General features: G+C 40.6%; 2 protein-coding genes across 4 annotated transcripts in view; one reads left to right on the top strand and one right to left on the bottom strand.

Annotated features, from left to right (window-relative positions):
* The window catches only part of col28a1b (collagen, type XXVIII, alpha 1b), a 28,418-nt gene extending 27,334 nt beyond the window's left edge, over window positions 1-1,084 (top strand). Inside the window, exon 34 of one of the 2 annotated variants that reach the window (XM_033639980.2) lies at window positions 399-1,084. In XM_033639980.2, coding sequence (XP_033495871.2) covers window positions 399-571 — 173 coding nt within the window. In that variant the 3' untranslated portion in view covers window positions 572-1,084. The remainder of the gene's footprint in view (window positions 1-398) is intronic. The other variant, XM_033639981.2, reaches the window with a different exon arrangement.
* A 630-nt stretch (window positions 1,085-1,714) lies between these two features.
* On the bottom strand, window positions 1,715-19,180 carry LOC117265541 (uncharacterized). 2 transcript variants are annotated; one of them, XM_033640079.2, is made up of 12 exons: window positions 18,573-19,180; window positions 16,022-16,161; window positions 13,881-14,056; window positions 13,506-13,666; window positions 13,066-13,206; window positions 11,745-11,866; window positions 11,042-11,210; window positions 9,143-9,288; window positions 6,021-6,145; window positions 5,814-5,940; window positions 4,897-5,030; window positions 1,715-1,952 (listed from the first exon to the last, which is right to left on the bottom strand). In XM_033640079.2, exons 1-12 carry the CDS (start codon window positions 19,016-19,018, stop codon window positions 1,827-1,829), a joined length of 2,013 nt encoding a protein of 670 aa, XP_033495970.2. In that variant the 5' UTR covers window positions 19,019-19,180; the 3' UTR covers window positions 1,715-1,826. The 2 variants fall into 2 exon arrangements, with proteins under 2 accessions (XP_033495970.2, XP_033495971.2); XM_033640080.2 differs by lacking the exon at window positions 1,715-1,952 and adding an exon at window positions 2,790-2,939.

Raw genomic sequence — 19,180 nt, forward strand, 5'->3', positions numbered from 1 at the left:
GGATGTCTCGGTTCACTTGCAAGTGAACCCTGGTGTGGTTCGCTTACAGTGGGAAATGCCAATGGACTATCCAGCGAACCAAAGAGAGGAAGTGACGTAGAGCTCATTGGTGTTTGGTGTTTTGTAGTGACCAAGCCGGCTGAAGGGGATGGATTTCCGTTTCCAGTCCGGGCCAATCAATGAGCCGGGTTTTCTTCTTCCTCGTGCTTTTTTTCTTCCTGGTCGGTGGTCGTTTTGGGCAATACCGCCCACGAACGAGCAGCTGTTGCAACTGCGTGACGTTGTCCATGCGGTTTAGTCCGCTTTAAAAAGTGCAGTGTGAAAGTGAACCGAACCAAATGAAGTTGTGAAAGTCTTGTTAAATTTGACACTTCTTTGTGTTTTTCTGTTGCCTCCAGCAGAGCGCTGCGGCCAAGTGCTGGATCCAGGACCGTGCCGGGACTACGTGGTGAAGTGGTACTATGACGCCACTGCTAATTCCTGCGCTCAGTTCTGGTTCGGAGGCTGTCTGGGAAACAGCAACCACTTTGACAGTGAGAGGAGCTGCAGAAAAACCTGCGTCAAGGTCTAAACCTGCACGTGTACCTGTAGTCATCAATAAAACATTCTGCTGTGATGCCATGTGACTTTGCCATGACGTTCACTTCAACTTCAGTGCCTTAGTATTTTACTTGTAGCTACTTTTTACATGGATAGGGAAGAAAAAAGAGGCATCATTAAAGCAAATTAGCCTAAAATTGAGTTTAAAGTTTAAATCGTTCAGTAGGCTAAGTACTATTAAATGTGGGGTTTTTTTGTTGGCCAGAGGGAGTTGTGTATTAATTGTGTAAACCAAGTTAAGCTAATGCAGAGAAAACGATGCCTTTGATGTTACTGACACACTATGGAACCCTTCTGTTAAAAATAAAACAACCTTTGTAACCACTAACCTTTCTATTCAGAAAAATAACCCCTTTTTATGACGCAATGATGAATTTTTTTACTTAATGTCTTAAGTTTTTTATGTTTATGTTTTAAATACTGTGAAATGTCATTTAAGAAAAAAACCCCAAAGCAAATAAACTCATAATTTCATGCACTGGAAGTTGGATGCTGTTATTTTAAGTATGTTTGGAACAAAGCATCTGCTACGGCAATGTACGATAATGCATGACATCCACATGTTCAGCTTTTTCACACACAATAAAAATAATACTGGTTGAATTTGTCCATGCACCTGAAAAAATAGTAAGTTTTTCCTCTAAAGACACAATGAGTATAATAAATAGCTGGTAATATTGCTACTTTTGCAGGAGCACTTTAACCCCCTGATAATTTTCCACATCTGCAGTTGGCCCATCCTCGCTACACGAACGTCTAATGAAAGAGAACAATAGTAAGACGCAAAGGCAGATGACTCACTGAGAAACACTTTCCTCACCTCAAAGTTTCAAGTTGGACATGATTACATGTAATTAGCGAGGAGAAGCCGATGCTCTCAGAACAAAGCATCTTCAGCTTGAGGCATAAAAAAAGCACATGGAGTGCCTATTTAGCTGAAAGGCTTGACTTCAAGGTAACGTCTCGAGATAAAATGCAAATGGCCGATCGTGCTGGGCGAGTGTGGAGAGTTATATTCTCCGTCAGCGCTGGTTTTATCATTCATCAAGCCTAAAGGTTACCTCCTGTCTGTGCAAGTTAATGAAACAGGAGCAAGAGTGATGGAAACAGTCAGTGAAAGCAGTAGGAAAATAGAAATTTAATCTCTGACGTTGATTGTACACACACACACAACACATTCGGAAGTTCACATCACCATTCACAATGTAGAGTTTTACAGAGCGGCGTCATTTGTAAAAGACAAAGAAAGACGACATGATGATGTATCCGGGCTCCTTGGATGGATTAGGATCTGTCCCGTTGAACAGGCCGAAGTAGACGACCTTGTTGGATTCAAACTCGGTCATGTTCAGCTGAAAGAGGACAGAAACAGAGAGAAAGGATCCACACACTGTAATAAAACTCAGTGAATAAATACAGATGGAACGTTTCAATTTCACACATATCTTCATCAAGCAAATAATAATTAACAGTGGAGTCCAGATCGCCACCAGGGGGCTGCCGGAGCTGATTGCAGCCACTCAAGACAGTTTTTATAATTCCAGCAGCACAACGCAGAAAATAAAATACAAGCCTCGTCTTTTTTTGACAGTTGCTGCATGTTGCACAGAGCAGATCAATTTCTCCTGCAAACAGGCACAATATGTGAAATACATTCATCCTCATAAATACAGTATAATTATGAGGATGAATGTAGCAAAACATCTTTGATTCATGTCATTCATAACAGGATTTTAAACAGTATTAACTTTGTCTGTTGGCAACAGCACAACAAAATAGGAAATAACAAAAAACAATATTAAAAAAGATATTTAAGTTATTTAACTCCATAGCCCCACTTACTACTATTTACTACTACTACCATTTGTAGAGGCACAAATATCACAGATAAATGATCAAATCAGGGCACCCAGTAGCTCAGTGGTTAGAGTGGCTGTCCCATGTACAAAGGTTGTAGGATCAATTCCAGCCTGCAGCCCTTTACTGCATGTAGTCCTATCAAATAAAGGCACATAAAAACAAAAAAATCTGCAAGTCTACTAAATCAGGCAGGCAAAATGTTTCTGAAACACTCCCAGTCTGGTATGACACTGTGTGGCACATGGAACAAAATCAGGTCGCAGCTGCACCTGATAGAGTTGTCCCACATGGTTCCCTTACGGTAAAAATGGCAGCACAAATAACAAAAATGGGAATTTATTCATCTTTTATTGTGCATAACTTTGGTGAATCATAACATATCGGGTATGGAATTAATCTGTGGATGCTCCAGTTCAACATGAGACCAAACTTTTCTATGGATGTCAGTTTCTGAGCCAGGACGACAGCCAACATGTGGCCTGCAACAGACAGTAAGGCTCGTTATTTTCAGTCAAGACAATTTCCGGAAAACTTGCGGCCCCTAATGGCCCCTTATGAAGTGAGGAGTCAGCAGTCAATGATGGCGATAAAACAGGTTTTTCAACACTTGTGAGTAAACACAACCACAAGAGGTCCTTAAGGATACAGTCATACTTGTGCACACAAAATATTAGGCTGATTGGTCCAGTAGTTTGTGAGATTAGCTGCAGACAGAGAGATACACACTCTCACACTCTCACACACGCACAACCAAATAATGCACGATCCCTCCAGGCTTACACCTGGCGAAAATACTAACTTTGGTACAAAATATAGTAACTTCTAAAGTAAAAGTAAACACGTAAACACTAAAAATCACAAAATTTACATTTTCACAATTAAATCTTGGAGTAAATCTGATCCCAGGACTCTTCCTCATATGACTGCTGAGTACAAGAGAGCACTTAAGGCAGGAAGCAAGTCAAGAGTTTACACGATTATATCAGGAGCCTTTATGGTCACTTCAGAATAATTAGGTGCTCCTTGATTTTAATCCTCACTCAAATGTTTTACTGCAGTGTGACCTTGATTTTGATGTCAGGTTCTTGTAAATCTACTGGAGGGAGAGAGGCTTACTGGCATTTAAACGGTTCTTAAAAACCCTAATTATGTGTGTCTCAAACAGAAGATGTAAACACAAAACTGGCATAATATCACCTTATAAAGCAACATTAACATTCATTTTAAGTTGTGTCTCCGTCTAACTGAGGACTGTGCGCTCAGTATTCACTCTTCTTTCAGCTCTGGTTTGGTCTCCACTAGGGGTGGGGGAAATTTCCGATTCTTAGATGCATCGCGATTCGGACGTGGACGAATCTGAATCGATTCACAAACGTCCAAATTTCGATTATTTAAATCTGTTAATTAGAGTAATACAGAAGGTTCTAAATAATGCGGAACTAAGAAGCGCGGTACGTGTCATCTCCGGGAAACTTTGGGATGTGCAGCCATGTAACTCGATTCCACCTGACGAAGGAGTCAGGGAGACGGCAGGCTGTTGTTGCTGCGGCTACTAGTGGCGCTACCGACCAGAGAACAATCGAGGAAGCAATTAGAAAGCTGCCACCCTCATCGGAAAAGGCGAAGTGAATTACGAAGGCCATCGCGGCATTTATTGCCAAGGATTTGCGTCCTTATTCTGTCGTGGAAAATCAGGGATTTCAAGCACTGCTGCATACACTGGAGCCCAGATACACCATCCCATCCCGACGCTATTTCACCGACACTCTACCATCAAACCAAAACAGAAGTCATGGCGTCACTGTTGAAGGCAGGCAGGTAGGAACGCGGTTACATGTGATGCGTAGACGTCTGTCGCCACCGAATCATTTATTACTCTAACTGTGCATTTTATCTTGTGATTTAAGATACCTGTTGTTACCTTTGGTTCCGTACAACGAAGTTCTAACTTTTCAGTTTGCAAGCATTTCCATTTATATGTTTAATAAAATATAATGGAAATGAATTCAACTCTTTCTTATTACAAATGCACTGTTTTTAAAAATTGCAAGTGTTGAATGCTTATTCAGTGAGACAAAAAGAAATGTGTGTTGTGAAAAAGTGCATCAATATACATAAATTAAAGATGCATCAATAATCGTTTTATAATCGAATCGTAGCCCCTCAATCGTAATCGTAATCGAATCGTGAGGTGCCCAAAGATTCCCACCCCTAGTCTCCACCAACTACTAAGAAAAACATCTGATAAATGCTCCACTATGTTTACCAGCTAGAGCAGTCGCTTCTGTTCACATTACGCATTTAATACATTGTAAATATAAAATTATTGATTGGTAGAGCTTTAAACAGCAGCTTCTGTGTAGAAAAATTACATTTGTTTGAGCTCAATAAGAGAACAAATAGCAAATGGTAAAGTTTAGAGTCGTAGGGTTGTACCTGTTTGGTGATATCCGTCCTCCAGGGGTCGACCTGTAGTCCATCACACCAGCCTCCACGCCCGTACAGCCACGTGCCGTGTTCATTTGGTACGGCGCCCTCTTTCACCGTCAGAGTGCAGCCCAGAGGTGTTCCTGATGGTGAAGATGAAAACACAACAATCAGTGCAAGAAATGATCCTATAGCTCAGTGTCCATTATCAATTAGCTGATCGAGACGAGATTAAATTACAAGAACTTAAACGCCAAGCAAAAATGCCAAACATTTATTACAGCTTCTCAAATGTGAGGATTTCTTGAAAAAATTTGTTTTATATCATCATAAACAGAATATCTTTTGGGCTTTTAATTGTTAGTCGGACAAAATAAGGCATTTGAAGATGTCAACAATTGAAAATGAAGAAAGGAGAGGGCATCAACATGTGTGAAATACATTTATTAACACATTTCATTATTTAACCTGAGGTTCTACTACCAATTTTACTGTCTCGCAAATTTACTACCAATGTATGTGAAGGTAGTGGACATGAGGTTCCTGATCAATGTGCGATGTTAGCATTTCGAAACCTACTTGCAAGACTTTAAATTAAATCTAATGACCTCAATACTGACTTTCAAAGTTCAGTCTTAATCTTTGATAAAACTATCTTGGCTCAACGTCAGTTTCTAAAACTTTCAGTTGTATTAATGTTTAAATTTCTATTTTTCTGAACACTTCTCCTTCATAAGCCACGTAGACAACAACTCCTTAAAAAGTAAAATTTAGCCATCTAAAATTCCATTACAAGTGAGCAAACTCCTGCTGATGAAGATAGTGTGATATGATTGAAAGCTCCACAACAGCTACAAAAATTAACCTTGAGGTAAGATTGTTTTGTCAGTAACCAAAACAGGAAATATTCTTCAAACATTTCTCACCTGCTGAATCGAATGTCAGTGTGTTGTTAAAAACATCGTTGATCAAGAAGTGGTGAGAAGTGACACAAAACTCTCCACATTTGTTTTCATCGTAGCCGTGGGCCGTGATGACAGCATACAGCTCCACCTGAGAACAAACACACAGCTGCTAAGATGAGACAGGAAGCTCTTTAAATGATTAATTATGATCAGTGTCAGATCTGTTACCTTTTTGGTCGACACCGGGACGGAGACTTTGATTGGATGGAACCTCTTGTTGTAGGTTCTGTCAAAGGTTCCCCCACTGTACAGTGGCATCACTCTGAAGGGGCGGAGCTTCTCTGCACCATTATCTGCAACACAGAAGGCTATTAGCTAATGAAAATGTTAACATAGTTATTACTTAAATACAGAAACTGATCCTCACACCAGAAAATGCTCCTTTTGGCAATTATAATCATATCACCACATGTGAGGTTTCCGGCACCAGCCCTTCATCAGAAGGAAAGGAAATACTCAAGTAAAGTACCTAGGAAATGGTACTTAAATACTGGAGTAAATGTATGTAGTAATATGACAAGCTGTAAGTACAATAAATGTGATCAAATATGGTAATAAAGTCAATCAACAAAAAATTAATAACAATCTTGTTCATTGTTTTGGTTATTTATTACGAAAAATATTGGTTTCCTTTATGTTTTATGATATTTGACTTAAAATTGTGGCTCAGATGAAACAAGAAATCTAAATACATCAACCTTGGTTTTGGGAGAATGTGATGTGGCACTTCTTTTACCTTTTTATGACACGGTTTATTCCCCGACCATCCTCTGTGTCATAATCATATATTCTGTATTTTTTTTATATTTTAAGGAAGCTGAGTCAGAGTAGTTTTCTGGGACTAAAAGCGTCATCTTTAATGTGCGTCTTTTTTATCCAGACATCTTCCAGTAAGTATTCACAGACAGCCTGTTCCTTCCTGCAGAGAGATTCCCGCTCTGTGCCATGGACAGAAAATGTTCTGGGATCACATTATTGCGGCTCTCCATTCTCACAGTGGGAGAGTTCAGATCTGAGCATGACATTTTCTCTGAGCTGTGAATTTGGTGTGTGAGTTTTACTGTCATGCCCACTGTTTTAAGTCCGTGTTGTAGCTGCTAAAATTATCCACAAAGGGTGTTAGATATTTGATATATTGTACAGTGTTAAATACGGCAGTGGTTGATGAGATATTATATTTATATAGTTTTGTTCATGCAGCTCAGTTTATACTAGTTTAAAAACAGAGTTGTGTGGCACACTCTGAGGCATTATTGCTGTGTTAACATTTCTGTGATACCTTACTCTAATAATTCAAACCATGAACTTTGTGAGTCATTACATCTCTAACCAGTGAAATGATACTACCTGCTGAGAGTGTATGGATAAAATGTTCTATCATGGTGTATATAATCCCTTGACTGGTTTCTCACCTACCTTGCAGAAAGAAATTCCTTTGTGTCTCTTGGTCTTTTCAGGTCTGACACTGCTGCTCTTTCCTGTGGTGTACCACAGGGCTCTGTCTTAGATCCCATATTATTTGCTTTATACATGCTTCTACATGGTCAATTTATTAGCCAGTTCAAAGGTATATCATATCATTGTTATGCTGACGACATTCTACTGTATGTCTCATTTAAGCCTGTTAGCACCAACAAACTTGCTTGCCTTTACAACTGTTTGATTGCCAATAAGGACTGGATGTCAGACAGCTACTTACAATTAAACACAGACAAGACAGAGGTTAATAATAATAGAGTATTGGGTCCCTTTCTGCAGCTAAAATTTTAGGAATCTGGGTGTTATTTTTGATCAGGCCATGCAGGTTGATCATGTTAAATAACTGACCCAAACTTGTTTTATTTAGCTGAGAAATATTGCAAAGCTCAGATCGGTTTGTGTCCTCCCGACCGAACTACTGTAATTCTCCCGTTACTTGTCTAAACAAATTTTCTCTGAAACGTCTTCAAATAATCCAGAATACTGCTGCTTGGCTGTTAACCAGGTCCGACAGGTCAACTCACATCACTCCCATTTTAGTTTCTTCACACTGGTTACCATCAGGTTCAGGATTCATTTTATGATTCTCATTTTCACGTATAAAGCCCTCCACGGTCTGGCACCTGAACACATCAGTGATCTCCTCCATCTACATATTGTCAGTAGGTCTCTTAGGTCTTCAGAACAGGACCTACTGGCTGTCCCACTCTCCAGACTCAAAATAAAAGGTGATCATGTCTTTGCAGTTGTGGCTCCAACACTATGGAGCTCTCTTCCATCAGGTCTACAGTCTGTGGTCTCTTTAGAAATTTTTAAAAAACAACTGAAGACCCACCTTCTCCAAAATGGCCAAAATTGTCTAATGCTTGTTCCCTGGTATGTTTCTGTTTGGGTCCTCATTAGCCTGTGTTTGCTCTGTGTTTTACTTTATTTTTGTTGTTTTGTTTTTATTGATTGCATTTGACTTCTGTGAAAGGTGCTATATCAAATACATTTTATCATTATTATTATGTAGCGGCTAGCTAGTTGGCTTGCTAACTTAGTAAATCCACCATGCTATCATGCTAAACTGGTTACAGAAAATGAGGAATACAGTAATAAACGATTGTCAGCATCTACGGCTCTGTCAGAGCCTCTATAGTGCTGCAGGAATGAGTCCTAAAACCCAGAAATGTGTTGGCATTTAGGCATTTCTGGTTCATTTGTCTCACCTGAAAAATGTGGTTGTGTGTAAGTATTGTAAATTTTTGTTTGGCACAGAGCTTATTTTCTGCAATAATACAATCTACAACATAAAAATCCCACTGGCTTTTTGTTAAGCAAACCAGGGTGATGTTAATTGATGGACTGGCCTTCAAAAAATGTCACCCCTGCACCACTATTCATTTTGAGAGTGGGGAAACACCAACACCTCGCAGCCAAAAATGTGAGGATTCCCAGGTGAGTTCTGGATTATGTTCTTTTTTCTATTCTGAGTGGATTTATGGACGTTCGCGATGCACATCAGAGATAATGATATCCTTGGGAAGTGTGAGTCACACTGACTCTTCAAATATGTATCATTTGTGGCAATCAGGTCTAAGTGTTTTAAAGCACCTTAACTGCCTCCATGATCTGTGTCACCGCTGCTGCTACGACTGCTGACTGTGTTAACGAGCAAGCCAAATCAGTGGGTCAAACTACAATAACTAACTTCCCATTGTTTTCAGAACAACGACATGTCTCTACCTCTGTCACCTGAAGCTGTACTGCCTGCTCAGAGCACCCACGAACAGTTTCACATGTGTGTTAAGTGTTATGACAGTTTATACCTGTGCGATTGCTGACACTGAATCTCAGGTTGAGGGAGACGAACCACGGCATCGCCCACGGCACCGTCTTCATAGTGAGGGTGCATTTGTTGCTGTCCAGCAGGGGGATCAGAGGGGACACGTCTGTCAGCCAGCGTCCGGTGCCTCTGCCAATATAACACATACAGTACAATCATATCACACATATCAGATAAAACATAAGGATTGTCACAGGAAAACACATTTAGGTCCTTTTTAATTGTGCCTGGAAAAACGGCTGGGTGACACGGTTTAAATCAATATTCATCATAACATATTAATAAGAATATTCTGATGTGCATTTTGTTCCTGTCGTGTTAGTTTTCAATACAAAATGTGCCCAAACATTTCTCTCTGTGTAGTTAAAAGCCCCACCGTGACAAGAGTGTCAGAAAACCACAGATTTTTTAATGTTAAACTGCTTTATTCAGTGTTTTTACCGGTTTAAATCACCTGGTCTGTTTGTTTTGGAGAGGAAGAGACCTCTGTGGGTAATTCGGCTCAGAGTGAAAATCTCTTCAACGTCTGGATTTTAAGGTATCAGTGAAAAAAGGTGAGTGCACATTAGCAGGTGCTGGACTAATGGCACGTCTCTAGTGAGCTGAATGGAGTAGGAGAATGACAGATTTTTAGTGAGAAACTGTTTTTGCCGGTTTTTATCAGCTGGTCCATTTGTTTTGGAGAGGAACAGACCTCTGCGAATGATTCAGCTCCCAATAAAAATCTCCTAATTCTAACCAGGAGAAGTTTCAGCTTGTTGTAATCCGCTATCCTCACTGCTAGACGCCACTAAATCCCCCCATATCTTACACAGTGGACCTTTAGAACACCAAAGTCACACAATAAGACAAGCAAACTAATCGATCCTGGCAGTGGTAGACCAGCAACTCCCGTGTTCTGCGATGTAAAATTACTGTTTTTGTCATTGGGATTTGGTGGCTTTGACGGGAGCATAGATAAGTTTCAGTTTCAGTTTAGTTCCCCATTTAAAATCGCTGTCTGACAGCAAGGTTAAGTGGTAAAAACATTCCAAACATGGTGTACGCTTAAACAGATACTGATTTTCTTTTTTCAGTGGGACTTTTTATGGGTTGCTAAAATAAGTTTTGCTGCTGCCAACATCCAAACTGAGAGCATGCCGACCGATATCTAACGTACACTGACCGTGGATAAGCACCTGATGAATCCCCACTTCACAGAAATCCAAAATGTTCTTTTAATATCTGTTGTGCTCAGTTTATTGTCAATAGAAAGCATAAAACAGACTTATTATTCATATTCATATAACTCATAGAGAAAGAAAAACAACAAAAAACAAAACAAAACAAATGAATGTAAAAAATGTAAAAAAAAATAAAAATAAAAAAAAAAGAATAAAAAACCCCACACCTACACACACAAAGAAAGACTGTTGCAAAAAACAAAACAAAACAAAACAAATAAAGCCTCTCAGCCGTAATATTCATTTGGATTGACTCATATTCTATTTCTGTCAAAGGATGTCTATGAAAAGGGGGCTATAACAAAACTATACACAGCCAGAGAGGCAGAGATAAGGGCTAAAATGATATAGTATATAAAATGCTTGTAGCAGTTCGGCTCCACAAATTGCACATTATAATGCAATATCTGGAAACAGAAGTGAAAACAGTAGGGAAAAAAGAAATATTAAGAAATAAAAAAGTAAAGGATGTTCCTTCAAGTAATTATCTTAATTTCTTTTTAATTCAAACACTCTTTAAAGCCTTAAATTGATATTTTTCACAATCTTACAAGATCCACAGACGGCACATATAGATGTATTTATTCCACAAAAACTGTGGATTATTAATATAAATAGTAATTATTATGATCATCTTGTGTTTAACATCACCATCGCACCTGCGGAAGGCAGTGATCCATCTGCCCAGCTCCGTGTCGCAGTACGGACCGAGAGGATCGCAACAGATGAACAGCTGCACTGTGTGATCCCAGTGAGCGCAGGACGAGTCTCTCTTGCCAGGACACGACAACGCTGCGTCGAGCTCCAGGGTGTCAAAGCTCGACAGGGCTGAGGAGAGACAAAATGTGCAAATGTTTATATCATTATCATTTTCAACAAAGCTCGAGTTCCTCTCATGCTGCGTTAAGAGTTCACACTGATGCTCTAATGCTAAATTCCTCTTACCTCTGCATGCTAATGTTGTGTTTTTTGAACAGGTTAGCAGTTTTGAGCCAACACTAATGGATGCTTTGGACAGAAGTGTTCCCTTACAAATGGATTATATCACCGAGGTCAGACCTAAATCTGTTTGACAGTCCTCTCATAACTCAGCCACACAGGAACTGTCTGTGAAAACTTTTGTTGCACATTCATAGTTTCCCTGTTATTGAACACAGTCAGCTTGTCTTAAAGCTACAAACGTGAACAATAACACCACTAGTCTGGGTGTCAGAGGAGAGTTTAAGTGTCATATAACAGGACTTTTCCATTAGGACATTAAAACAATAATAATAGTCACAGAATATCTGTCACCTTTGGTACGAAATGACCACTAAGCACATTTAAACCTGCCATTCTCACACATACTGCTGATGAGGGTACCTAAAGGCAGGTCGACCGTGGCCACCGCTCCCGTCTCCCCCTGCATTTGGACTTTGTCAAAAACAGGAACAACCTTTGCAGGACTTTGAAGTTTGGTCTGCAGGTCGGCGTAGAAATCGAACCTGGAGACAGACAATAAAGTCAGGGGTACATGCAAAAACATATTTTTCACACAAGCAAACTATACACATCAAATTCAAATATCATGTTTCAAATTTTAAAAAAAGAGAGATACATTTAGTGTTAGATTTGTCAAATTAGGGATTCTTTCAAGAGACTTAAAGTAAAATTTGCGTCGCAGTCCTGAAAATATTTTCTGATTTTTGTTCATAGCGTTTTTGCCAGTTGCAACGTGGTGACAGCTGGTACTGTTTTCACCTTGTGAGTCTGTGTGTGTGTCATCATGGCAAAATGTGCTCCAGGAGACAGTTACTGCAGCTGGAACTACCACAGAAGCAGTTTTTAGAAGGGGTGGGAAACTACAGGTACGTCACGGTCTGTTGTGAGCGCTACAAAACGATTATCGATCCATCAAAATTATCGATTTCTATACAACTTTTTTTTTATCTTACTGTGTGACAACTTGCTACTTTTAAAACATAGCATATTTGTAATGATCCATACTTAAAATGAACAGATGAAATTACTTGCAAACAGTGTGACTCCTGTCCAAGTTCCTTTTCCCTTCAACTTCAAGAAGCCAAAATGCTTCCAAGTGCTAGTTTTTAAGACGGGGGTGCAAGTCGAATTGTGTCCATCTGCGGTTGTACAAGCTCAACCATCCTCACCAAAACTCAGCAAGTAGCCTTGTTTAGAATGGAAACACTTTGCAGGTTTATGTCTGTTACGTGTCACCATCCAAATGGCTCAAATGGAGCGCTGCACTGGGTTAAGGCTCTATGTAGTTAGTTGTAAAAAGTCAGATGCTCTTCAAGGATGGGGTTAAAATAAAAAAAGAATGACTGATCAGCCCACTTAGTGTAAAAGTCCATGGTACAGGCAGGCAGTCCAAAAATGCATCTGAGGCACCCTGATGAAGACTCTCTTGTCGAAATGTGTTGGTTTATCAATGTATTAATAAAGGATTTTTAACTACAGTCAGAGAGCCTCGGGTGTGCAGTAGAGTTCAAAATGGAGGCCAAGTTGGAAGATGCATGTGGTCTGAGCAAGGGGGCAGGAAGTAGGTGGGCAGGAAGTAGGAAAGGGGCCATTGCTCCCTAAACGTACACCCCTGGCTCACATTCATTTTAGGTTGCAAATCTATGATATATCTCTTCTGCAGACTCTCTTCAACCCTTCAGACGTCCATCTGCGTCCTTACCACTGTGCCTGCCAGTTGACGAAGCTGAACGAAGGGTACAGAGACCAGCCCATCTCAGCCAGCGCCCCCTGATGGTCGATACTGATGAAGAAGTTCGGGGATGGGGTGTTCTGGAAGGAGACATACACCAGCTGTCCAAACCTACGATACAAATTCAGAAGAATCAAACCAAAATGTGACGAGCAGCATGAAAAAAGACGTTATCATATTTTACACCTGATGCATTTTTACAATCAGATTCTCTGTAGTTTAAAGACATGGACTGATGAATTTCAGAAACATCCTTTAAAGTTGTGACCGGACCAAGTCAACATGCGATTAGGCAAACAGACTTTCCAGAATCTTTCCTTTAACCTTCAAAGTGTTCAGTTAATCTATGTACACGGATGTTAATCATCAAAGTCAGGAGGCTTTTAATCCTCCAGGTCAGTCAGTCTTACTCAAGCGCGTGAGCGACCGAACCCTCCATGTGCACCATGGCAGCAGGGATGTCCAGCGCTGTGTCACATTCATCCTCAACACAGTTCATGTCCTGGATCGGATTACCGGGCAGAGCGTAGACAAGGACACCAGAGGCATTGGATTTGGCCATGCTCTCCACCTGGAAGGAAGAACAAAATGTCATATCAGATGAAAGTCAATACTTCCTGTGTGTTTAAAAACAAGACTATGGAGTGACTACTGACCGACTACAAAGAAGAAAAAGCAGTAAAATGGCAACTAATGATCATGTTCATTATCAGTGAGACACAGTTGTTTACCAGATTGTAAAAGAAGTAACAGTGTTAGCTGGAAGCCCGTTAACATTAGCAGACCTTAGTGAAGAAAGAGCAGTTTCCCTCAGACACCCAGGCCACAGCACCCGCCACCGAGGGGGAAGGTTGACACCCATCACCTGCATCAGTCAGCTGATACGACTTTCTATCCCAGCGCTTCATGAGCCAGTCATACCTGGCATCCAGTCTCTTGACGATGACGGGCATGTTCCACCCTGTGAGGACAGAAAAATACACAACCATCAACCTACGTCCAATACACAGGGTAAATGTTGGGAAACAATATAAAATATATGTTCATAATTCACTGAATGAAGCTGAGGCAACTTTATACCCTGAAATGGTATGAAAAATTTGTGGTGTAAAAAACGATCCTAAAAAAAAATTGTCCGATATTAAATATGAGTCCAATTTTAAGGTCACTGCACTGATTACTGGTGACATTTAGGGTTGACTACAAGATGTTACTCCAGCATATCTCAGTGACCTTTCACCTCTCTACTGTCCTGCTACAACAGTGGTTCCCAACTGGTGGGTCGTGGTCCAAAAGTGGGTCATGGGCCCGTTCTGAATGGACCAGAAGTGACTCACAAATGTGTCAAGTTTGTAAAAATAAACTTTATATTTTGAAGTACAGTGAATTTTTGGCACAGATCTTTTATTTTGAAGTATTTTGAGCGACTAACGGACAGATACTTGACAGAGACAGCAAACTCACTCGATGACACAGCCAAACACATTTATGGCGCTGAATGTATTAAACTGCATGGACCTTGTACTAATGACTAAGGAGAAATTTGGACCCTATGACGGAACCAGTTGGGAACCACTGTGCTAAAACTGAGGTCATCTGATCAGCTGCTGCTTTCTGTCCCAGTTCATTGTTCAGGGCAAAAAGGTGACTGTGCTTTTCCTGTGGTCGGGCCAAAGTTGTGAAACTGCCTCCCTTTTACATGTCTGATCATCCCCGACCACTGAATGTTTACATCCAGGCTGAAACCCACTTGTTTTTTCTGGCTTTCTGTGTTTCAGGTATCTCAATATCTGTTTTCATCATTGTCTTTCTGTCATTTGTTAGTTTCTGTACTTTTTCTTTTTCACTGTGTAAAGCACTTTGGTCAGCTGGTGGTTGTATTTAAACTGTGCTGAACAAATAAACTGATTTGACTTAAGTTAAATATTAATGACAGTTTCAAAGTAAACTCATACCTACAGCAGATTCAGAATCACATACGTGGAATTACCTTGGTGCATAAATGACCACAATAAACACAAAAAGAGAAATAGGAAAAATAAACCACTACTTCAAGTTAAGAATCTATGAAATAAAATAGAAATTCACAATAAACTAATTAAATTAATTAAAACTTTAACCATTCCAGTTGCACTTACAGTTTACATCCATGTCTCTTATAACATGGACACTTATCTATACTTATATATTCAGTATCTGACCAAATGTTTCTCCTTCTGTTCCTGAGATATGACGTTGAGTAATGGCAAGAAAACATTGTGATGTCACAGTGAAGTTGACCTTTGACCTTTTGGATATAAAAAGTCATCACTTCATTATTTTATCCTGTTAGACATTTGTGTAAAATTTTATCTTAATTAGTATATGACTTCTCGAGTTATGGCTAAAAACAGTGAGGTCACAGTGACCTTGACCTCTGACCACCAAATTCTAATCGGGTCATTCTTGAGTCCAAGTGGACGTTCGTGCCAAATTCGAGGAAACTCCCTTAAGGCCTTCTTGAGATATCGCGTTACAAGAATGAGACAGACAAGAGAATGAGATGGATGCAAGGTCACAGTGACCTTTGACTTTTGGCCACCAAATGATAATCAGTTAATTGTTGATTTCAAGTGGACATTTGTGCCGAATTTTTAAGAAATTTCCTCGAGGTGTTCTTGAGATATCACATTCACAAGAATGGGACGTACGTACAAATGGACCGACAACCAAACAACCGACAAAAACTGGCAAAAAGACGAATGTACACAGCAGTCAGTACAGTAAGTTTGGCTGCTTAAATGATAAATGAAAATAAAATATTATTTCTACCATTTGTTTTTGATGGTCCAAACTCTACTTATAAAAGACAGTCCTTCTCTCAATAATCACACACATCAGCCAGAGAATGGGACTCATTAGGTCTGTGAAGAGACGGCAATCTTACCCTCGGATTTGAAAACAGCCTGGGCATAGATACAGTTGCGTGCCCAGCAGCGCCAGTAGTAAAGCACGTTGGGTATCCAGTTACCCAGAGCGAAGACCGGCACCGGAGAGAAGTGCAGCCTGGACAGAACCTCCTTATTCCTGCAGAAACATTAAGGAGCTTTAATGTGATTGGTCAAAGTAGTAAACCAATATTTCTGGGTTGTGCTTTCACATTAATTCACTTCTGTTTATTATCCAATAATACAATACATATAATTCTGGAATGGGTCATTCTGCACAATGACTACATTTACTACATTTAAAATGTGATCAGGTTTTGGATCTTGTCCACTTTTGTGTCGGGACCGGCTGCAGACTGACTTGGCAGAGATGGCTGCCATCTTGTTTTTACATGGATTAGTGAATTGTGCTCTTACTGCCACTAGATGGCACAAAAAAGTGAATGAGGACAGCAGGTCTAAAGGTGCGGACACACCAAACCGACATCAAAGAACTAGCGGCGACGAAAGCCAACTGTTGCGTCGTCTATGTCGCCTCAAGTCGCCTCAAGTCGCCCTGTGTCAGTTGCATTTGAACACACTACACGGACTACATCCTATCTGAGCAGCCGAGCACTGCAGCACCTCCACGGACTATTACATCCAGATGGTCCTGGTGTTTCCTCCTCAGGCTCCACTTCACTCAGCTGCCCGATAAACCCGCTGCTTCTTCACGCTTTAACCTGAATAACAAACCAGGGCTTGGTGCTCCGGTTGGATCCAAACGGCGAGCCGGGGCTAGCTCAGAGACTAGCGGAGGCTAACTGGCTGTGCTTCCCTCCAGTCATGCTGCAGCTAACGCTCTGCTAGCCGCTCCCAGCTAGCTCCAGTTTGTTATTCAGGTTAAAGTGGGAAGAAGCAGCGGGTCTGTCGGGCAGCTGAGTGAAGTGGAGCCTGAGGAGGAAGCACTGGTTAGCCCCGGTTTCACTACAGGCAGATTCACTCGCTACAGGGGCGAGGAAATAAAACCTGAACAGCCAATCAGAGGGATCTCTCTCACCGACAAGCTCCGCTGCCGATTCAACATGCTCAATTGGCCGAAAAGCCGCCAACACTGAAGTATTGTTACAGGACACACCGCAAAAACTTGGGTGGCAGACGCTCACCGATGGCCCGACTTTGGTCGACGGCCGACCGTCGGCTTGGTGTGTCAGCGCCTTAAGTTAAGTAGAATAAAGAATAAGGTCAAGTAAACCCAAAATCTGATAACCTCATATGAGGACACAGGGTCTCAGGAGAGTATGGTTTGTAATTTTTGTGTTTTCTTTCTGTTTTACAATTATCATAAAGTGACTTCTCAACAGTTTGGTAGAGGCCTGTATTTAAAAAAAAAACTATGAGGTCTGTTATAAAAAGTAAATGTGGCACAGTGCACATATTTGTATATTTTTACACTCTTACAGACTCAGCACAGTGAACATATTTTATTCTTAATATCTTAAGTACTAGTGTTACACGTTGCAGCATAATGCACATTTTTATTTCTAATTTATTTTATTAAATGTATATAGTCCTGAAGCCCATTATTGTGAACCTTCCTTTTACACAGACTTCGCTCCCCCTGTCTTTTAATATTAAACCTGACTCTCAGCTCATCTGTAATTTTTTGTACTGTCCATGAGATGGAGGTCCGTCCTGTTGTTATCAGGGGTTAGTGGAATGGAGAGGATTGTGACTGGGTTTCATGCTTAAGTTTGATACTTGATGTGATCATGCGTTGTGTAATCCTGTCAAAATTCAATAAAATATTCCTGATTAAAAAAAAACATACTTCTATGTCACACTCTTATTCTTATGATTCTCTGTTCTTTACATTGGAGCGACTGTAATGAATCATAGTTTCACCTCTGGGATCAATAAAATCTTTCTGGTTCTGATTCTGAAAAAAATCCACTGCTTTTTTTCTCAGTTTGGACATTAAAGGTTTTAAAAAAATACTCAAACAGATTAATCAATTCACAAATGAATTTGATAATCAATTTAATAGTGGACAACTAGTGGATTAATTGATTATTCAATGTCAATTACACCCCAAAGCTATGGAAAGCACTACCTATAGATGTCAGGGATGCCACGTATTTTTATGATTTATAGTTTTACAACTCTATGGTTTTATTAATAAATTATTCCATGTTTTAAACTGTTTTAAATGTCCTTTTATATAAATGTTGCCTTGTTTGTTTTATGTCCATTATGTGTATTCTCATAGACATTTTCAACACTTTGTGCTGCATTTCTTGTATGAAGGGTGCTGTAAGTAAAGTTTATTACTATTATTATTATTATTATTATTATTAAAATTAAAGTTCATAATCACTGCATTGATTTGAAGGCTGATCTTTTATTTGTAATTAATTATTTAACATTTTTGTATTGATACTTTTACTTAAGTAAATGATCCCTGCAGTGTTAAACCACATGTTTAACGGAGTGTAACCACCGGGCTGACTCTAACAGGACCCTGTTAGACTCTAACACTGTGCCCAGGAGCCGCGGCTCCTCTCCGGTCACCTGTGCATGGCGACCCGCTGCACCTGCTCCTTCATCCAGAGAGCATCACTGAACGCGGAGTCATCCAGGGACAGAAACAGGACCTGGGTGCTGTTGGGCAGCTCCTCCACCAGGCTGCTCAGGGACGACTCCGAGCTCCACAGACACTCCAGGAACCCGGACTTGTTGGAGAAGGCGTGAATAATGAGGGGTCCCCGCAGAGCACCGGGCTGGTAGGAGAACTCCCCGTCCAGAGTCAGGACAGTGAACGCGTCTGCGGGGTCTCCTGGCTCCGGTTCTAGCGCTGAGGAGGTTTTACTGGACCTCAGGCTGATGGCGCTGTCCTCAGACTCACAGCTCGCCCCATAGTCGAGCAGTTTCGGTTTCCCTGCAGCTCCACTGACATGAACTGTCACAGCAATAACAAGGAGCCACAATACTGAGGACTCTGAACGCAACACAACCATGTTTCTGCTCACGGCGAGTGACCGTGAACTCGCCACAAGCAGCCGAGCATCTCTTTCACAAAATGTTTCTGAATTTTAAAGCTCTGCCTGCTGTTGAACTCTGTCAGACTTGTTTCGACCTGCTTCCTAAATTCATCAACAGACTTTTGAGTTGGAGGCGGG

Source organism: Epinephelus lanceolatus, chromosome 10, assembly GCF_041903045.1.
Source record: "Epinephelus lanceolatus isolate andai-2023 chromosome 10, ASM4190304v1, whole genome shotgun sequence".
NCBI lineage: Eukaryota > Metazoa > Chordata > Actinopteri > Perciformes > Serranidae > Epinephelus > Epinephelus lanceolatus.

Excerpts from the sequence above, each read along its gene's own strand:
- LOC117265541 (XM_033640079.2), bottom strand. The coding sequence starts at position 19,018 with ATGGTTGTGTTGCGTTCAGAGTCCTCAGTATTGTGGCTCCTTGTTATT. Across the intron at positions 13,667-13,880 it reads ACTGCTCTTTCTTCACTAAG|GTGGAGAGCATGGCCAAATC; the intron begins GTCTGCTAATGT and ends TCTTCCTTCCAG. Across the intron at positions 9,289-11,041 it reads TGGATCACTGCCTTCCGCAG|AGGCACCGGACGCTGGCTGA; the intron begins GTGCGATGGTGA and ends TTATATTGGCAG.